Consider the following 15630-nt stretch of genomic DNA (forward strand, 5'->3'; position numbering starts at 1 on the left):
CCCCGTTACCCTAACCACCACCATCTGCTCCGGGGGTAGGGCTGTCTGTTTCCATGGTAACGCCATCCCCCTCCTCCATGCAAGATATGGGATTCTTTTGTGTGTACCACGCAGTGCACTCCGACTGTAACCCGAACTGGGGGTGCTGCTGTCATGACAGGTAAAACAAAAAAAGGAGTTTCATGGGAGGATGTGCGTTTTTAGTGCTCCATCTCTGACTTTACAGGCTGTGAAAAGACACCGTTCAGGTGCAGACAAAAAAAAAAAAATCCTTGGACCACTTTTGTGCAATCCCCCCTCCCCCAAATGAAAGAAGGTGACCTCGCAAATTAAGCCTACCCACCCCCTCTTTACCCAGTGCCTAGTCACCCTAGTTCCCTCCTTAGATCGTTCGAGAAGGTGATAAGAGGGAACTGGAAGGAGTAAATCTCCCTGGAAAAACAGACTAAAGAATGTCATAATGTGCAACAAAGAAAGTTCTGATGGTCAAATTTAGGGTTCAAAAGCAACCATCAGTCTTTTTAGAACTAAACGATTTCTGTTCCTTATGCAGAGAAGTCTAAAAATCCATGGGAGTCTGTTTGTTTTAATGCCAAACTAATTTGTGGCGACGGGGCTGTAATTACAAACTTAACCGCATTTCACTAACACCTCTGTTTGTTCTTTGCCTGAACACGGCCCTGCAGGTGTTTTTAAGCTGCACATTTTTGTCTTGAAAGCATACTTTTCTGTCCGTTCCATTTTACCCTTTTTACTGTTTCGGCGCTTGAAAGCTCTTAAAATTTTTCCCACGTGATAATAAGTTCTATCCTCCAGATTTCATGGTATTACAGGGCTGAGGTTCAGGGTAGCTGCTTTGATCTGAGGCAGATTATTAGGCGCACAGACTTCAAAACAACACTCAGATGGAACAGATTAGTTCTTCTGGCAGCAAACTCAACTTCCCTGGTGTTCTGTAAATTAATATGTTTGGGCTAAATTTACTGCAGAACTGAACTAACTTCTATAAAATGATTAATTACTGTAGACCCCACAGGTGCAGCTTGATCTTTTCAACTGAAACTTATAAAGGATATTAAAGGAACAATTTAGTTTTCAAGGCAATGTCCTGGGGTCTGCTGTTCAAATAACAGACCAGATATTTTCTGTTAAATGTAGGGTTATACTATTGTTTCTTATCCTAACCATGGTGTCTAAGGATAAATTCAGACTGGACACATTTGGTCAGCTTAAAGTGAACCAGAGTTCATTTCCCCCGTGTCAGGAACTGGTGGTGTAGGACCCAAAATGCAGGAGACCAATCTTGGTGACAGAAAATAAAACATTTAATAAACAAACTGAAACATGACAAAACTATGGGGAGAAACAAAACGGTGACACAACAGAGCAGATGACCTGAACAGGATGAACAGAAACCAAGACACTTAACCGTTGTGCTATCCTAGGCACTTAAACATTGGGAGTTGCCAAAGTCATAAGTAGAAAATGTCCATTTGAACATGAGATTTTCCCCCTGGAACTAAATGAAAACATACTGGAGACTGAATTAAGTTGCAAATAAACTGTATATGTCACATCACTCTACAAATACAATAATATTGTCAAATCTAAAAGAAAGGTGCAACAGCTATTTTAAAATGCCAGTGTCTTGCTAAATTCTTTACAATTTTCTTTGATAATTTCATGTTAAAATAATGGTTGTTTCCTTATTTCAGGATATTTTTAGTGCCAGCTTCATGAGTTGGACGTGAGTTTAGTTTATTTCAATTTAAGTACTCTTACTTTTCTGACTGAGTGAAAGAATTTCATTGCTGACAGGATGCCAGAGCAAGGATTCCTCCTGCTCTGCAGCTGAGATGCAGCTTTCACTGCCATTCTTCAAGCTAACCTCATTTAATAAAATGAGTTGAGACATTTTCCGCATTTTTGTCCGAACGAGTTGGCTTGGAGACTGCCTTAGGAATGCAAGCTGGAAAAAAAACGTTAAAGTGGAGGAAGCATTTCCTGCTCTCACCAGGACATTAATGACTATTTGCATTTGCGTGCCAGTTTGGTCTATTTCACTTTGTAAAGGTGGTGCTGCCAGAAAAGTTAGCAAAAAATGCCCATTAGAGCTATAGGTCAAAACAAACTGGCGGCTTTCACTGCAATGCTGGAGTAAGCGAGAAACACTAAGTAAAATTTTTTCTATCTTGGTGACTTTGTTCCTTCTCCTCTCAAAGTGCTGACTAAAACTAAGTAAATAGGAACTGCAGAGGTTTTCCTTGCTGAAGCTGCACAAAGACACTCTAAAGGATGACCTTTTGTGAAGGAAAAAAATGTGTGTTCTCTGTGGATCACATAAGGAAATTAGCAAGAGTTTTCTTCCTTTGCATCACCTTTTGCTTAATAGAGAGGGCTTGAAAAGTGCTGAAAACTGTGTGAAAGCAACGGGGGATTCTTTTGTGAAGTCAGCAGTGAATTCTCGAGCAAGCACCAAATAGTTTTGCAGAGGAAAGACGCAAACAGAGAAAAAAAACTCATGAAGAATGAAAGGTTAACATGACACACGCTGTATTTTAGGCAAGGATCTCATATAGAAACTACAAGGCTCATTGCAGAGTTTCTGGTTAGATTCTGCTGCTACATACGTCACATTCTCAAAGGATTGTGGGATTTAAAAGAAACAAAAGCACAAAAATACGAAACAGAGGTTTTCTTCAGCAGGTAAGATTTAAGTGATATCTCTCCATAGTATATAGGATATTTCTACTTTCATCCTGGGCACCCTGCTTCTTGACGCTTGACACCAGTCACGCAATAGTTTTTTCAAAATTGACACAACCAGATTTCAACTAGAATATTTTGGAGGGACGTTTCAAAATGTTTATTTCTAGGGAGGGTTATGCCGATTGTTGATCCGATCGTGGTTCATGTAAACAGTTCATTCCGATCGTGTGTCACTACTGCTCTGGTTTAACGTCATGGATGTTTCGCTCCAAAGAAGGCTTTAATTGGAGCTCAAACAGGACCGACCGGTTGTTCCACGGATGCCCGGTGCAAAGCATGGGCGCCTCTGCGCTCCGCCCTCACCCCGTGGGTTCCTTGCCTCTCCCTTCTATCTTCTCCGACACCCCTCGCAAGGGGGGCACCAGGGAGGAGCGCTTCGTGCCCCCTAAAGTCCGGACCCTGCGTGGTCCAGGTGCCGGTGGACGGAGCGAACCGTGTTTCTGAGCAGAGCAGCCGGACCTAAAGTTTTATGTTTTAGGGGAGGGGAGGATGCTTTGTTACGTGTGGGAGGCTTCGGACTGCCATCCGTCCCGCAGCTCTATGTGAACGAGCAACCGAATTCAGGAGAACCATGTCTCCCGTCTCCGGGCAGAGCTCGGGCTGCCAGCTCACACAGCAGCTTTGGGGCAGTGAGAACTTCTCAAAGCAGAAATGCCACTCAGTCCTTAGAATCCGTTCAAACAATTACGTGGATTTGTGTTTCCATTCGTGTCCCGACAAAATAAATGCTGATGTTATTCCCACATATTTACGTGCAGCCAAGATGCAGATTGCGGCATTTCCCGCATGGATTTAAGGTTCATCCAAAGCTAAATGTTGTTGTTAGCCCATGTTAGCCTTCTCCTAACTCTTCTTCCGGCTTCGTTCTGCCACAAAAAAGCACTGACCACACGGATTAAAAAATAAAATGATGAACGAACAGGTGCTTCATGGTAACCATAACAATAATCAAAGCACGTTCAGAAGATCATTTCGTATATTACGGAGCTGCTAAATAGATGTATGTAGTCGTTCGGTTTGTTTACATCGGGACTCATTTCCGCTTCTGGTATTTTCACCACTTCTGCGCATGCCCAAATAATTTATTCCGACCGAAAGTGAGACCCATGTAAACGTTTGTTCTAATCGGAAAAAGTTTTTCTGGGCCCATTTACACTGTTGAATTCTAATCCGACCATTGATCCGATCAAGATACTTTGCAAATGTAACAACGGCTATTGTCTTGTAGTCTGTGCAAGAAGACATCTTACTTTTTTGCCAGGTAGGATTTAGGCATAAAGGGTGCCCAAACAAAAATGTGAGTCTGCATGACTCAGTTCAAACAGATGCTGGAAAAAAATCCCACGCCCAAATTTAGTTTGACTTATGTAAAAAGCAAATCGGCTAGTTTGGCCGGTCTCTGACTGCTATACTGTATGTAAATGGTTTGACCTTGTTCAGAGACTTTCCGGCCTTTGTGTGGATTGCACGTCTATGAAATTGCCATATGAACTGTGTTTTTTCCTTTTTGAAATACATTGTAAGTTTTTTTTTATTTTTTCACTTTTTTTGTCTAGTGCACAGTATGTCTGCATTCACACTGAACTCCAGGGTTCACTTGCAAGTTAATGGAACCCCATGATTTGAGGTGTATCATAGTGGAATAAATCCTCCATCATCCTGCTCAGTTAGATGTGAACCAAACATTTTCTTGTTCAATAAATTTATTTTTAAAACATTGCCATTTAAATCTTAAAGGATACCTGGAGATTTTTAAAATTTAAACATTTCATAAACTAAAAGCTGTTTGGTTGGATTTTTCGATGTCATAAACTTCTGTTTTTTTAGTGTCAGTATAGATGAGAAACAGCTTCTTAGACGTTTAGAATAACATTTTGTTTACTGATTAACTTTAAAACATATGATCCATCCATCATAGTGCTGATGCAGTGTAAAAAATTTACGTTTTCATTTCCAGACTAATGGATCCGGTTGATAGAAGATTCAGGCATAAGAATTTCTGTATTTGGGATGATCAGACGTGGGAAGTTTGACATCAGCAGACGTTTGTACACAGATTTTCCAACCCAGATCTTTGAAAACCTGTGTTCCAAATACAAATAGAACAAGAAAGGGACCATCTTAAAAAGGGGCATGATAACTTTTCTCACAGTAGCATTAATTTACTTTGATCAATTCCTAGTGTTGCTCTTGTAAACTTGGAGCAATCAATTTGGCCTGGGAGCAATATTTTTTATGAACAATAAGTGTAATTTGGTTTTCGTAAAACTACATCATATTTACTCTATTGTGCCAAAACTAAATTTAAGACAACTGGTATAGAAAAGAACAATATGGAACAAGAAAACCGGAACAATGTGATTGCAGCATCTACAACACATATCTCACAGATGAGCAAGATTCGGCTTGTAATTAGCAAAAACCACAAGATTTCTCATCTCATTCTCCAGATTGTTGGACATATCTCTGTAATTTGGACTGAGGTTTGCTGAGGGCACCCCATAATGCACTCTATGAATAAAAGCATGCTTGTGGTGCACAATGGAGGCTCAGCTACTCCCTGAGAAAGGGGGAAGGGCAATGCATTCCTCCACTGACATCCTGCTTGCTGCAGATATTAAAAAATAACTGCTCTTCTCTGCATGCTAGCTCCTTTAAAAAGAGGCAGTGAGCAGAAATTTGGGATGCAGCTCAACAGTCCTCAATGAAGTGCGTTGACAGAGGATGAAAAAGTAAATAGGCATTGTGTGCGTAGAAATGGGGAATTGCTGACTGCAGGCATTTCAAAAGATCCAGAGTAAAAAGATGCAATCATTCAATCTGAGCAACGTCCTCGCACGGCTGATCTCTCTGTCTTCCTGCAGTATTTCAAATCTAAATGCATCTTTTTCATTTAAGTCTCCTCCAAAGAAAGTGCAGCGTCAGCCAGCTTCCACTTAGACTCCTCGCCCCTTGTGATGGAAAGCCAGGTTAATATCAGCTAAAAGAATGGTAGTTTCCATTTTTCACTGCAGGAATTGGTTCAGAAGATGTCTTTAGACAATCTGCCATGAGGGATTCATACTGCTACCAACAAGGGCCAAACAAATAAGTGAAATGAATTTGAAACTCCTTTACCTCAGGGCATATCGGTCACTGCAGAGTGGTAGCCAGGAGGTACTCAAAACCCATTAGTTACTTCCACTAAGGAAAGGGTGAGCAGTGATTGAATAAAGCAACAACTTCCGAACATCTGCATGACAGGAAAAGGAGGACCTCATGCGACATGCATCCCCTCTAACAGGCACACAGGAGCTGGAAGAACAAAAAGCTGCTCCACGTGCTTCAGACTAATAGATTTTCACGTAATTTTGTCCACAACATGAAAGAATTTCTCAACTGACACCAGGCAGATTAATTTGTTTCGTAACTTTTATGAACTGGATGGCTCAGTTGGCTGATTGTAGGACTGGGGCATTGGATCTCAGGGGGCGCAATGAGCTCTATCCAGTTTGTCCTTGGACAAGACCCAAGTCTGGGTCTCCTTGTGCCAGTCCCAAGCCCGGATAAAATACAGAGTTGTGCAGGAGAGGCATCCAACGCCAAACTCTCTGCCAAACCTTAGGTGGCGTCCCCTGAAGGGATATGCCGTGAGGTGAACAACAACCTTTGTTTATACTTAACATTGCCTTCGCAACAAAATTGGCATGCAATTTTGGAGCTATCTAGCCATGCGGTTTTGATCTAGACACCAGCTCAGACGACCCATTTGTCTACAAGTGGATGGATCATCTGGCTTGCCGATGGAGGTCCAACATCACATTTAAGCTTTTCGTCTGCTCCTGATTTACAATGATTTGAACAAAAAATACTAGGAAATGCACTTTTTTTTAGTTTAAGTTCCCTTAAAGGTGTCCTCCATCATGAGAAAAATGCTACCAGAATGTGTTACAACACCACAAATACAATTTTCATGGGAGATACAGATTATTGTCAAATCCTGCGGGTTTTGGATGTTTTTTTTTTTTACTCTTACAATTTGCAAATATTCTCGCAACACAAAAGCGTGTGGAGTTCCTGAACTCGGTGAGGCGGTGAGGGTTGCATCAGGAACAGTCGAGCCGGCAGCTCCTCAAAGATCTGGTTGAGTGGGCGGAGACTGGGCGGGAAAGAGGAGGTGGGGGGAGATTTAGGATCAGTCTTTGTCTTCTCCCAGCAGTTCAATCCACACAACTGGCGCAGGACGGACCCCAATCTTCTGGAGGGGGGAAAAAAACGTGGATGGCGTGATTTGATGAAAAACAAAAAGAGAGATAAAATTTAAAAGAGAGCGTCCGGTGAAGGAAACAAAGCTGCTGGAATCTCAGCTGAAGGTGAGACGCCAAACATGACGAGGCGCGGCTGTGTGTGTGTGTGTGAGAAGACGCGGCAGCATCACTTCTTTATTAAAGCATCTTTGTGCCTTTAATTCTCATTTTTGAACATTTCTAATAACTCTAATGTGCTTCCGGTTGGGTCGAAATACTATGTAAATTTGAAAAGACGAACACTTCAGAGGTGGAAACGTCAATCCTTCACATTGAAGTTTGGGCGCACATGCTTATGCTAGTGCCTAGTAGTCCGAAGCGCCAAATGAAGCTGGAAAAGTGTTCGGGATTTCTAGAACAGTCGATGTTCGGCACTTTAGAGACTGTCGTAAATTTCTGAAGTCTTCATTTTCATTACATTGGGCGTGTGTTTACGGCTTTTTTGGGGATGTTGTTAACGGCGGGAATACTCACAAATATATATATATAATATATTTTCACTATTAGAATCTTGCCTCTCTTTGACAGTTTTCCCAGCAAGTGTTTGTGGTTTCAAGCAAAATTTAGCCGACAATATACTTTAATTTGGAATATTTACTCGGGATGGCAACGGTCACGTTTACGCGATGACGTCACGACTGCCACGCAGAGCATTTTCTTTCCTTATTTTTTTCCATAACTGTGCCACGGAGATTTGTATAATATTACACCGGAAGTAGTATTTCTTTTAAACATGCTCTGCATTTTCAAAATATATTTACATCTAAAACTGTAAGTTAACCTCATTTATATTTGTTTATAATGACCACTAATTGTATAGTATGTATAAAATATGGCCAGGCTTATATAGTCTCACCCTTTCTTTGGTAATTATGCACGGATCCTATCAGAATAAATGCCTCAGAGCTCTGAGCCCCGGGGGCTTCACTTTAACTTGTCTCCCAGATGTGAGAGGCCACAAAAGCCCCTCTGTGAGGGAATGGAACTATACTTCCAAGTGCCACATATGGGCCCGGACTGCCTTTGTGGAGGGGATTATGCTGTTCACATGAGGCGTTACGAAAGAGCTCAAGTATGTTTTTGATTTATTGTTTTCAGTTGTAGATTTCATCATTTTATTTTGAAATGTACTTATTGCAGTTCAGTAGTGTAGCATCAACAAAATGCTTTCTTCAGTTCTGTTCATTTACCAGTCAAAAAAGTCTAAGAGTACGACACATTCCTAATTCATGTTTCTATAAATGATAAATGTATATTTGATCCTTGTTTTTTTTTTTTTTTTTTTTTTTTGCATTTTAGCTGGGAGCAGCAACAAAGGTACTTAGAATCAGGTATCTGTGAACTAAAGACGTTGAAGTCTTGCATTGAAAAGAAGCTCTCAATTAACTCAGTTGTTGTTGTTTTTGAAGAACAGGCCTATTCAAATGCTTTGACTTTCTTTGGGGAACTCCATAATAGTTATCTCAATGTGTTTTAATGGAACAAATACAGAGGGTTTGCTAAACCTTATCTCAGGAGAGTGCTAATTTAACCCATCATTGACTGATAACTCCTTTGTTTCACGTTTTTTGTCTCCCTAAGTAGCAGCTGTTACCTGAATGCCACAGTGCTGTTGTTACCACACAGCTGTTTGCAGGATGAAGATGGTGCAGGAAGCCACTGATCATTGATAAAGACAAGACTATTGCAACAGAAAAGCCGCTCGAATGAGAGGCGAAAACCAGTAATTTTGTCCAGTTTAATTTTTAGGGCTTTTCATTTTATCCTGACCTTGATGACTACACGACAAACAGAAAAGAACGTTTGAAGCGCACAGTGCAGACAAAACACGCACGTGTCATTGTATCGAGACCCACTCGGATGAAATTGTATCTTTGGAGTTTTCATAATGTTTTTGTGTCATTTGTCTGATGATGGACACATATTAATAAAATTAAATTGAGCATTTATTCATTCAAATTGTTGTGACGCAGGAGCAGATTAAGAAAAGCTGTTTGTAACATTGAAGTTTCAATCGGCCGACAACAAACCCGGTTTCATTCCGATGCATCCAATTGTAGAAGACTTGATGCGTGTGCGTCGTTGATTTCTTTGTCCGAGCCAAGAGGACCTGGCTGCATACGTCCTTGTCCAGATTCGGAGGTTCTTGACTGAAGCAGGAAGTCCCTCCACATCCCTATAGTCAAATTTTAAGTGGTGACCCTAACAGTTATGGTTTTTCCTCGTTGTAAGCGTTTATAAACTTTTTTTCTGGGGTAGGTTGTATAATTTCTGCTTCCGGGCCAATGATGTCAGGCACCGTTTTTTTTTTTTTCTTTCTGCAGCCAGGTCCTTCTCATCCGAGCTGGCATCTGGATCAAAAATGTACGGCTGGATAGCTCCAATATTGCTCGCCATTTTTGTTGCACTGTTAATGTTAGGTGGGGGGTGTAAGCTGGGAGGAGAGCATCTAAACAGAGAGCTCTCAACAATGCCAACAGTCCTGCCAGCAACTCAAAAACAAAATTACGGCTAGAAAACAACACAGGTTTGTTGACTTTGGCTAAAAACTGCATAATCATAATCTAAAGACCACTGGGAATAACTTTACATCAGATCAAGAAATAATCCGAGTTGGTCTTCAAAAACTAAAGGAAATATATCAATTGAACTGTAGCTTTCTGAACTGAAGATCTTTTTCAGTGTTTCATGCCAAACTAAAGGCCACTTTGCTGATGCAATCATTGGCGGTTAGTTCTGGTTGCTCAGGTTTTGGTTTTGTCTGCTGAACACATTGAGCAATTTATCAGCGTGACTCTTCAGTTCTGAGGTGAAGATTTGCCAAAGTTTTTGATAAATGAGGAGATAAAATATGAGCAAATAACCTGAAAATGTTTCAATCTTGTGACTGACAAGTATGCTACAGATGATTAAATACCTCTTAAGCACCAATGGCTGATGTATTTCATAAACATAAGCTTTTATTGTTGTTAATTAATGGGTAATTACCTTAAGGAGAAGTGCTAAATAGTACTTGAAATCCAACGATTGCAGTAAACTTTAAAGTGTTGGACAATCTACTTTTTTCTCTCTTGGATGCATGAGCAGAACAAAGCGTGTTTTGGTGTGTAAATCTGTGCTGTTTATTCCTATTTGCCGAAGTATTGCAGTGTGAGTTTTTATGGTAATTTGCCATGACTCAGTAGAAGTTGAGGTTTGACACAGAAGGTGTGAAACCACAGGAGCTCTTCAGTACTTGTTTACGCGCTCAAGCTTCAAGCTTCTGAACTGATTTCCATTTACAAGTTCTGGCCGCGATAACTTTTGTAATACTTGTTTTGTAAGACCCATCTGGTAGATGGAGTTTGTATTGTGCACACCAGCTTTGCTGAGACTAACATCCAGATCATTCACGAATCTTTGTCTGAGCATGCTGGATCTTTGCTACAGGAGGATTTTGGAGTTTTGTAGTGGTCTAGCACCTCCTTGTGGCTGTTTTTTGTATTTTTGAAAGTAAAATTAAATTATGACCATGCATCCCAATAAACGACTAACATGGGCTTGTTTTTTGGTTTCTTCAGTTGACGGATTTCCTGTCCTGTGAGCAAAATGAGCTGGAGTTTCCTCACGCGCCTACTGGATGAGATTTCCAATCACTCCACCTTTGTGGGTAAAATCTGGCTCACCCTTCTCATCGTCTTCCGGATCGTGCTGACGGCAGTCGGTGGCGAGTCCATCTACTATGATGAACAGAGTAAATTTGTGTGCAACACACACCAACCTGGTTGCGAGAATGTGTGCTACGATGCGTTTGCGCCGCTTTCGCACATTCGCTTCTGGGTGTTCCAGGTGATCATGATCACCACGCCTACCATCATGTACCTGGGGTTCGCCATGCACAAGATCGCCCGCATGGACGACGACGACTACAGGCCCCAGAGCAGGAAGAGGATACCCATTGTGAGCCGAGGTGCCAACAGGGACTATGAGGAGGCGGAAGATAACGGGGAGGAAGATCCTATGATCATGGAGGAAATTGAGCCGGAAAAGGACAAGGAAGTCGCACCAAAGCCCAAAAACAAGCACGACGGACGGCGTCGCATCAAGAGAGATGGCCTGATGAAGGTCTACATTTTCCAGCTGCTGTCGCGCGCCATCTTCGAAGCTTCCTTTCTGTTTGGACAGTACATCCTTTACGGGCTGGAGGTGTCGCCGTCGTACGTGTGCACCCGCTCTCCGTGCCCGCACACAGTGGACTGCTTTGTCTCCCGCCCCACAGAGAAAACCATCTTCCTGCTTATCATGTATGCTGTCAGCGCTCTGTGTCTGCTCTTCACCGTGCTGGAAATCCTTCACCTCGGCTACAGCGGGCTACGCGAATGCTTTTGCTCTCCAAAGCCTCGTCCGCGTCGCTCTCCTCGCCATTCGGCTCTCCCCAGCAATAGATCCTCCTTCTCCCGCCAGCCCTCAGCACCTCCAGGCTACCACACCACTGTGAAGAAGGACCCGTCTGGGAAAATGACCTTCAGGGACAACTTGAGAGACTCTGGCCGCGAGTCTTTCGGCGATGAGTCGTCGTCGCGGGAGCTGGAGAGGCTCCGCAGACACCTAAAACTCGCCCAGCAGCACCTGGACCTAGCATATCAGAATGAGGAGAGCAGCCCTCCTCGCAGCAGCAGTCCAGAGTCCAACGGCACTGCGGCAGAGCAGAACCGGCTCAACTTTGCCCAGGAGAAGCAGACCAGCACCTCAGACAAAGGTACGTTCGTTTAACTCTTGTCAGTATTCACACCTTCAGTGATGAACAAGAGCCTAACTGAACGTGTCCTCAGGTCTCCGGGCGTAACCTTCCAGCAGCCGATCCGAACAAACATGGAGGAAGAGGAGGAGCAGTGAAAGTAGAAGGGAACTGAGCGGGGAGTGCTCATGCATGATGGGACATTGACTTTGCTTGAGGCGAATGAGTACAGTCCAGGCCTTCCAGTGTTTACGACCAGCTGTGGTTGACCATCAAATCCAAGGAGAACAGTCACCTGGAGGCACCGACCTGCATGAAGATCCAAAGTGCTTACAAACTGCCATCGTGCAACTAGAATGAATCGCGTGTGCATCTCCCTCAGGGCAGCTATTCCTTTTTATACAAATATTTTTATTACACTTTTCTTTTTTTGTATGACATTTTTGTCAAGTGTTGAAAGTTCAGTTTGTGAATCTCAAGTTTGCCTTACACCTAAACTGGAACTTGATTTTTTTTTTTTTTTAAAGTAGGGCCAAACCAGTTGTGCAAGTTTGTAAGAGTTTTGTATTTGTGAGAGTTGATGACTGTAGTTGCAAAAGGAAAAGGTACGGGGGGGGCTTATCGACATAAACTTAAAGGTGTTGTCCCACAAGGGCGTCGATCAAGTGTGTTTCTGTTCGCCGCTTGTGATGGTGTTGTCACTGCGCCGGTCAGCATTCCCACGTCAGTCTTCATGGATGTGAAGCAGGAAATATGGCATTAGGACATCCGGGGTCGGGTAAAACTGCCTACTGTTCAAGGCAGGATGTTTCCGTTAGTAACAAAACTGTCTTTAATCAAAATGGTTTCATCTTCGATTTTCTATTTATTTCCCTAGAAAATGAACAGACGTACTTATGTTATGTATTTTTTCTTTTTAGATTTCTGGTATTGGCAGAGGATGTGCAGCACAGCTTTTGTTTTATGATTTTTTTACTATTTTCTTTGATTCTTTTAAAAATATTTTGGGGGTTCTGTTACCACATTTTATCGCTTCAGATTCATCCTCGCATTGCTCCGTTTACATGAATGTTTTTGCATCCATTTTCCAAAAAAAACAAGCAAAAAAGATGGTTGATCTTCCTTAGAGAGAGCCTGGTAGAACCTGCTTTTCTTGCAGTTCAGGCCTTTTGGAGGAAGTTGAACACACTTGAGGTGCCTTTGTCCAAAGGAATAAACCAACCTGGGTAATGCTTGAAAAACGTGATGTTATGTTTTGCTCTAAATGTTTATTGCTGTTCTGTTTTTTTTTTTTTTACGTCTAGTTGTGGGGTGTTGTCACTGTGGCCAAAGTTTCTTTACGTTAGTCCTATTCCACTGCTGTCAATAGCTGGGCGCTTCAAAGGCAGCCGTTTATTGACGTTAATTCCAGCCTGTTGCTTCTTCTGTTAAGGAATTAGTTGAGTTTGACCAGGAAATGTTTACTTCTCACCGTAAACTCTTCCATGTTTTATTTTTTTCAAGACGTGAAATGTTGATTTTTGACGTTCCAGAGTCTAGATGAGGGTTGGGAAGATAAAAATGTGAATTCCGTGCCTTGAGCGCACTCTTAAGATGCCATCTTTTGTATTCAAAACAAAACCCACAGTGCCAACCTAAATATGTTCATCTCATTTATTTTTGAAATGTAACTTTTTTTAGTGTTTTTTATACCTTTTTTTGTATTGCTAGTACTTTGTGGTTAGTTTTTGGAATAAAATTGTAAAACTATAAAGAAAATAGGGGAAGTCAATCATTTTTTTTCTTGGGTGACTTGAAACTGTTGTATTTCGCTGAACTTTTGATGTTTGCATCTTTATTGGCTTATTTTACCTTTTTAACAGTGATCTATTATTTAAAAAAAAGATAAATCCAAGTTGTTTGTGGGATATTACCACTTCTAATCTTTTCACATATTTGCAATCAATATGTGGCTGTTCGAAATGAGTTGCATTGAAAAAAACTTTTTGAATAAATGCTATTTTCAAGATGGAATTGGCAAACACAAAAACGCAACTGAAAATGATCCCTAAACTTCCACCAGGAGAAACAAAACTCAACGACCTTTTTACATAAACTTTTAATACACTTGTTTATTTTACATTTTAAATGTTGAAATCCAGAATGGAATAAAACCTGGTTTTAAAAAAATAAGTTCCCTTTTTTCATTTGATGTTGACATAAAATACGATTTTACCAACCTTATTGTTGGTTTTTGCTGGATTTATTTTGTGACTTAAAAACACTAAATAAAATATTCCCAAAATTAACATTTTCTAGGGACTCACTTTAACTGTAGGGTATTTTTACAGATGCTTTGGACTATTGGAGACTTAAGATATAATTAAAGTTTAAACTATCGTACAAACTGTGGATTCATTTAATATTTATGAGCCTTCCAAAATAAACAAGTCAGGAAATACTTTATTTTTTATTTCACTGTTTTATTCATTATGTAACTAATCAACCTGGTTGTGTAAGAATTTACATCAGTGGATATTAGTTTCATGCTTCTGGATAATAAAAGTAGACATTCTGCCAAAACGTAAGGAACGTGATCATATAAGCTGTAACGAAATTAATTAGGAAATATGAAACATTTTTGTAAGTTATTTACAGAGTAAAATACTTAAAGAAGCTTGTGAATAGCTACAGGTCAGTGATGTTGGACCTCAGAGTTGTACAGTTCCATCTCATGTTGTTTCTCTACATTATTTTTTCTTTTTTTTAATAACAAAGAAAGTGGTCATGGAAATGGCTGCAAACACGGCAACAACCAGCAGAGCAAAGGTGGTGTTGAGTCCAGTCGCAGCTTCGCTGACGGACAGTTGTAAGCCCAGGAAGCTTACAGAGTTGTCTCCTTCTGGCTCTTTAGTAGCTGGAAGAAAAAAAAAGCATCAGAATAGGTTTATATATATTAATATATACCAGAGGACTCTGCTTGACAGGAAGCCTGGAGGATAGTCACACAAACTACACTCTAGTTGTCTAGTTTCTTCTCTACCAACAGGCTGCTTGTTCTTAAAAACAAAAACCAAACAATTATCTACAATTTTTGCCCAATTGGGTCTCTGAATAACAAAGTTCCCTTACCTTCCGGTTCAGGTGACATGCAGTCATGAGGTCCCTGTTCTGGATCGGGGAATCCGTTGCAGCTGATAATGGTGGAATAAGCAGAAACGGAGGCTTTGGCAACACGAGGCAGATCAGGATCTGAATGGTTAACGTAGAAAAGACCAAATTTCTCTGAAAAACCAGTGGCCCATTCCAGGTTGTCCATCAGTGACCAGGCTGTGAACCCGCGGATGTCCACGCCATCTAACAGGTAAGCTGGGAAAACAAATAGCACTTGAAAAAAAAATGTACCGCTACATCACATCAGTTATAATATGTGTAGAAAACTCGCAATGAAATTACCTTTTAGCAGCTGGTTGATGTATTTCTCATAAAAGTAACTCCTGTGCTCATCATTTAAATCCTTGGGTCCTCTTTCCGAAACACCATTTTCAGTAATAATAATTGGGGGGTTTCCATACTCCTCTTTGATGAAATTTAATATTCTGCGGAATCCAAACGGTGTGACCTTCAGCCAGCCCGAACCCGAATCCAACCACGTACGATCCACAATGGTGCCCGCTCCCCTGGGACAACAACAACCACATTAAGACAATAACCTTCTGCAAATAACTTACATCAACACTCAAAATGTATGCATTATATTCATATATATTCTCTGAAATAAAACAAAGAGATGATAATTGTCAAAATACTGCATGAATTTATGATTCAACTCAATAATGAGTTGTCTTTTCAAAATTCAATGAAAAACCATATTTACTT

General features: G+C 41.0%; 2 protein-coding genes across 2 annotated transcripts in view; one reads left to right on the plus strand and one right to left on the minus strand.

Annotated features, from left to right (window-relative positions):
• The first annotated feature begins 6946 nt into the window (after positions 1-6946).
• On the plus strand, positions 6947-13530 carry LOC101156782 (gap junction gamma-1 protein-like). Its single transcript, XM_011489951.3, has 3 exons — positions 6947-7122; positions 10615-11793; positions 11867-13530. The coding sequence occupies exons 2-3, from the start codon at positions 10644-10646 to the stop codon at positions 11878-11880; spliced, it is 1164 nt and encodes a 387-aa protein (XP_011488253.1). The 5' UTR covers positions 6947-7122; positions 10615-10643; the 3' UTR covers positions 11881-13530.
• Positions 13531-14198: 668 nt separating this feature from the next.
• Positions 14199-15630, minus strand: part of lct (lactase) — a 43937-nt gene continuing 42505 nt past the window's right edge. The window contains exons 34-36 of the mRNA XM_023951181.1: positions 15208-15431; positions 14884-15120; positions 14199-14668 (exon numbers count right to left, since the gene is read on the minus strand). Of these exons, the coding sequence (XP_023806949.1) occupies positions 14502-14668; positions 14884-15120; positions 15208-15431 (628 nt within the window). The 3' untranslated portion in view covers positions 14199-14501. The remainder of the gene's footprint in view (positions 14669-14883; positions 15121-15207; positions 15432-15630) is intronic.

The sequence above is a fragment of the Oryzias latipes genome, chromosome 21 (assembly GCF_002234675.1).
Source record: "Oryzias latipes chromosome 21, ASM223467v1".
Taxonomy (NCBI): domain Eukaryota; kingdom Metazoa; phylum Chordata; class Actinopteri; order Beloniformes; family Adrianichthyidae; genus Oryzias; species Oryzias latipes.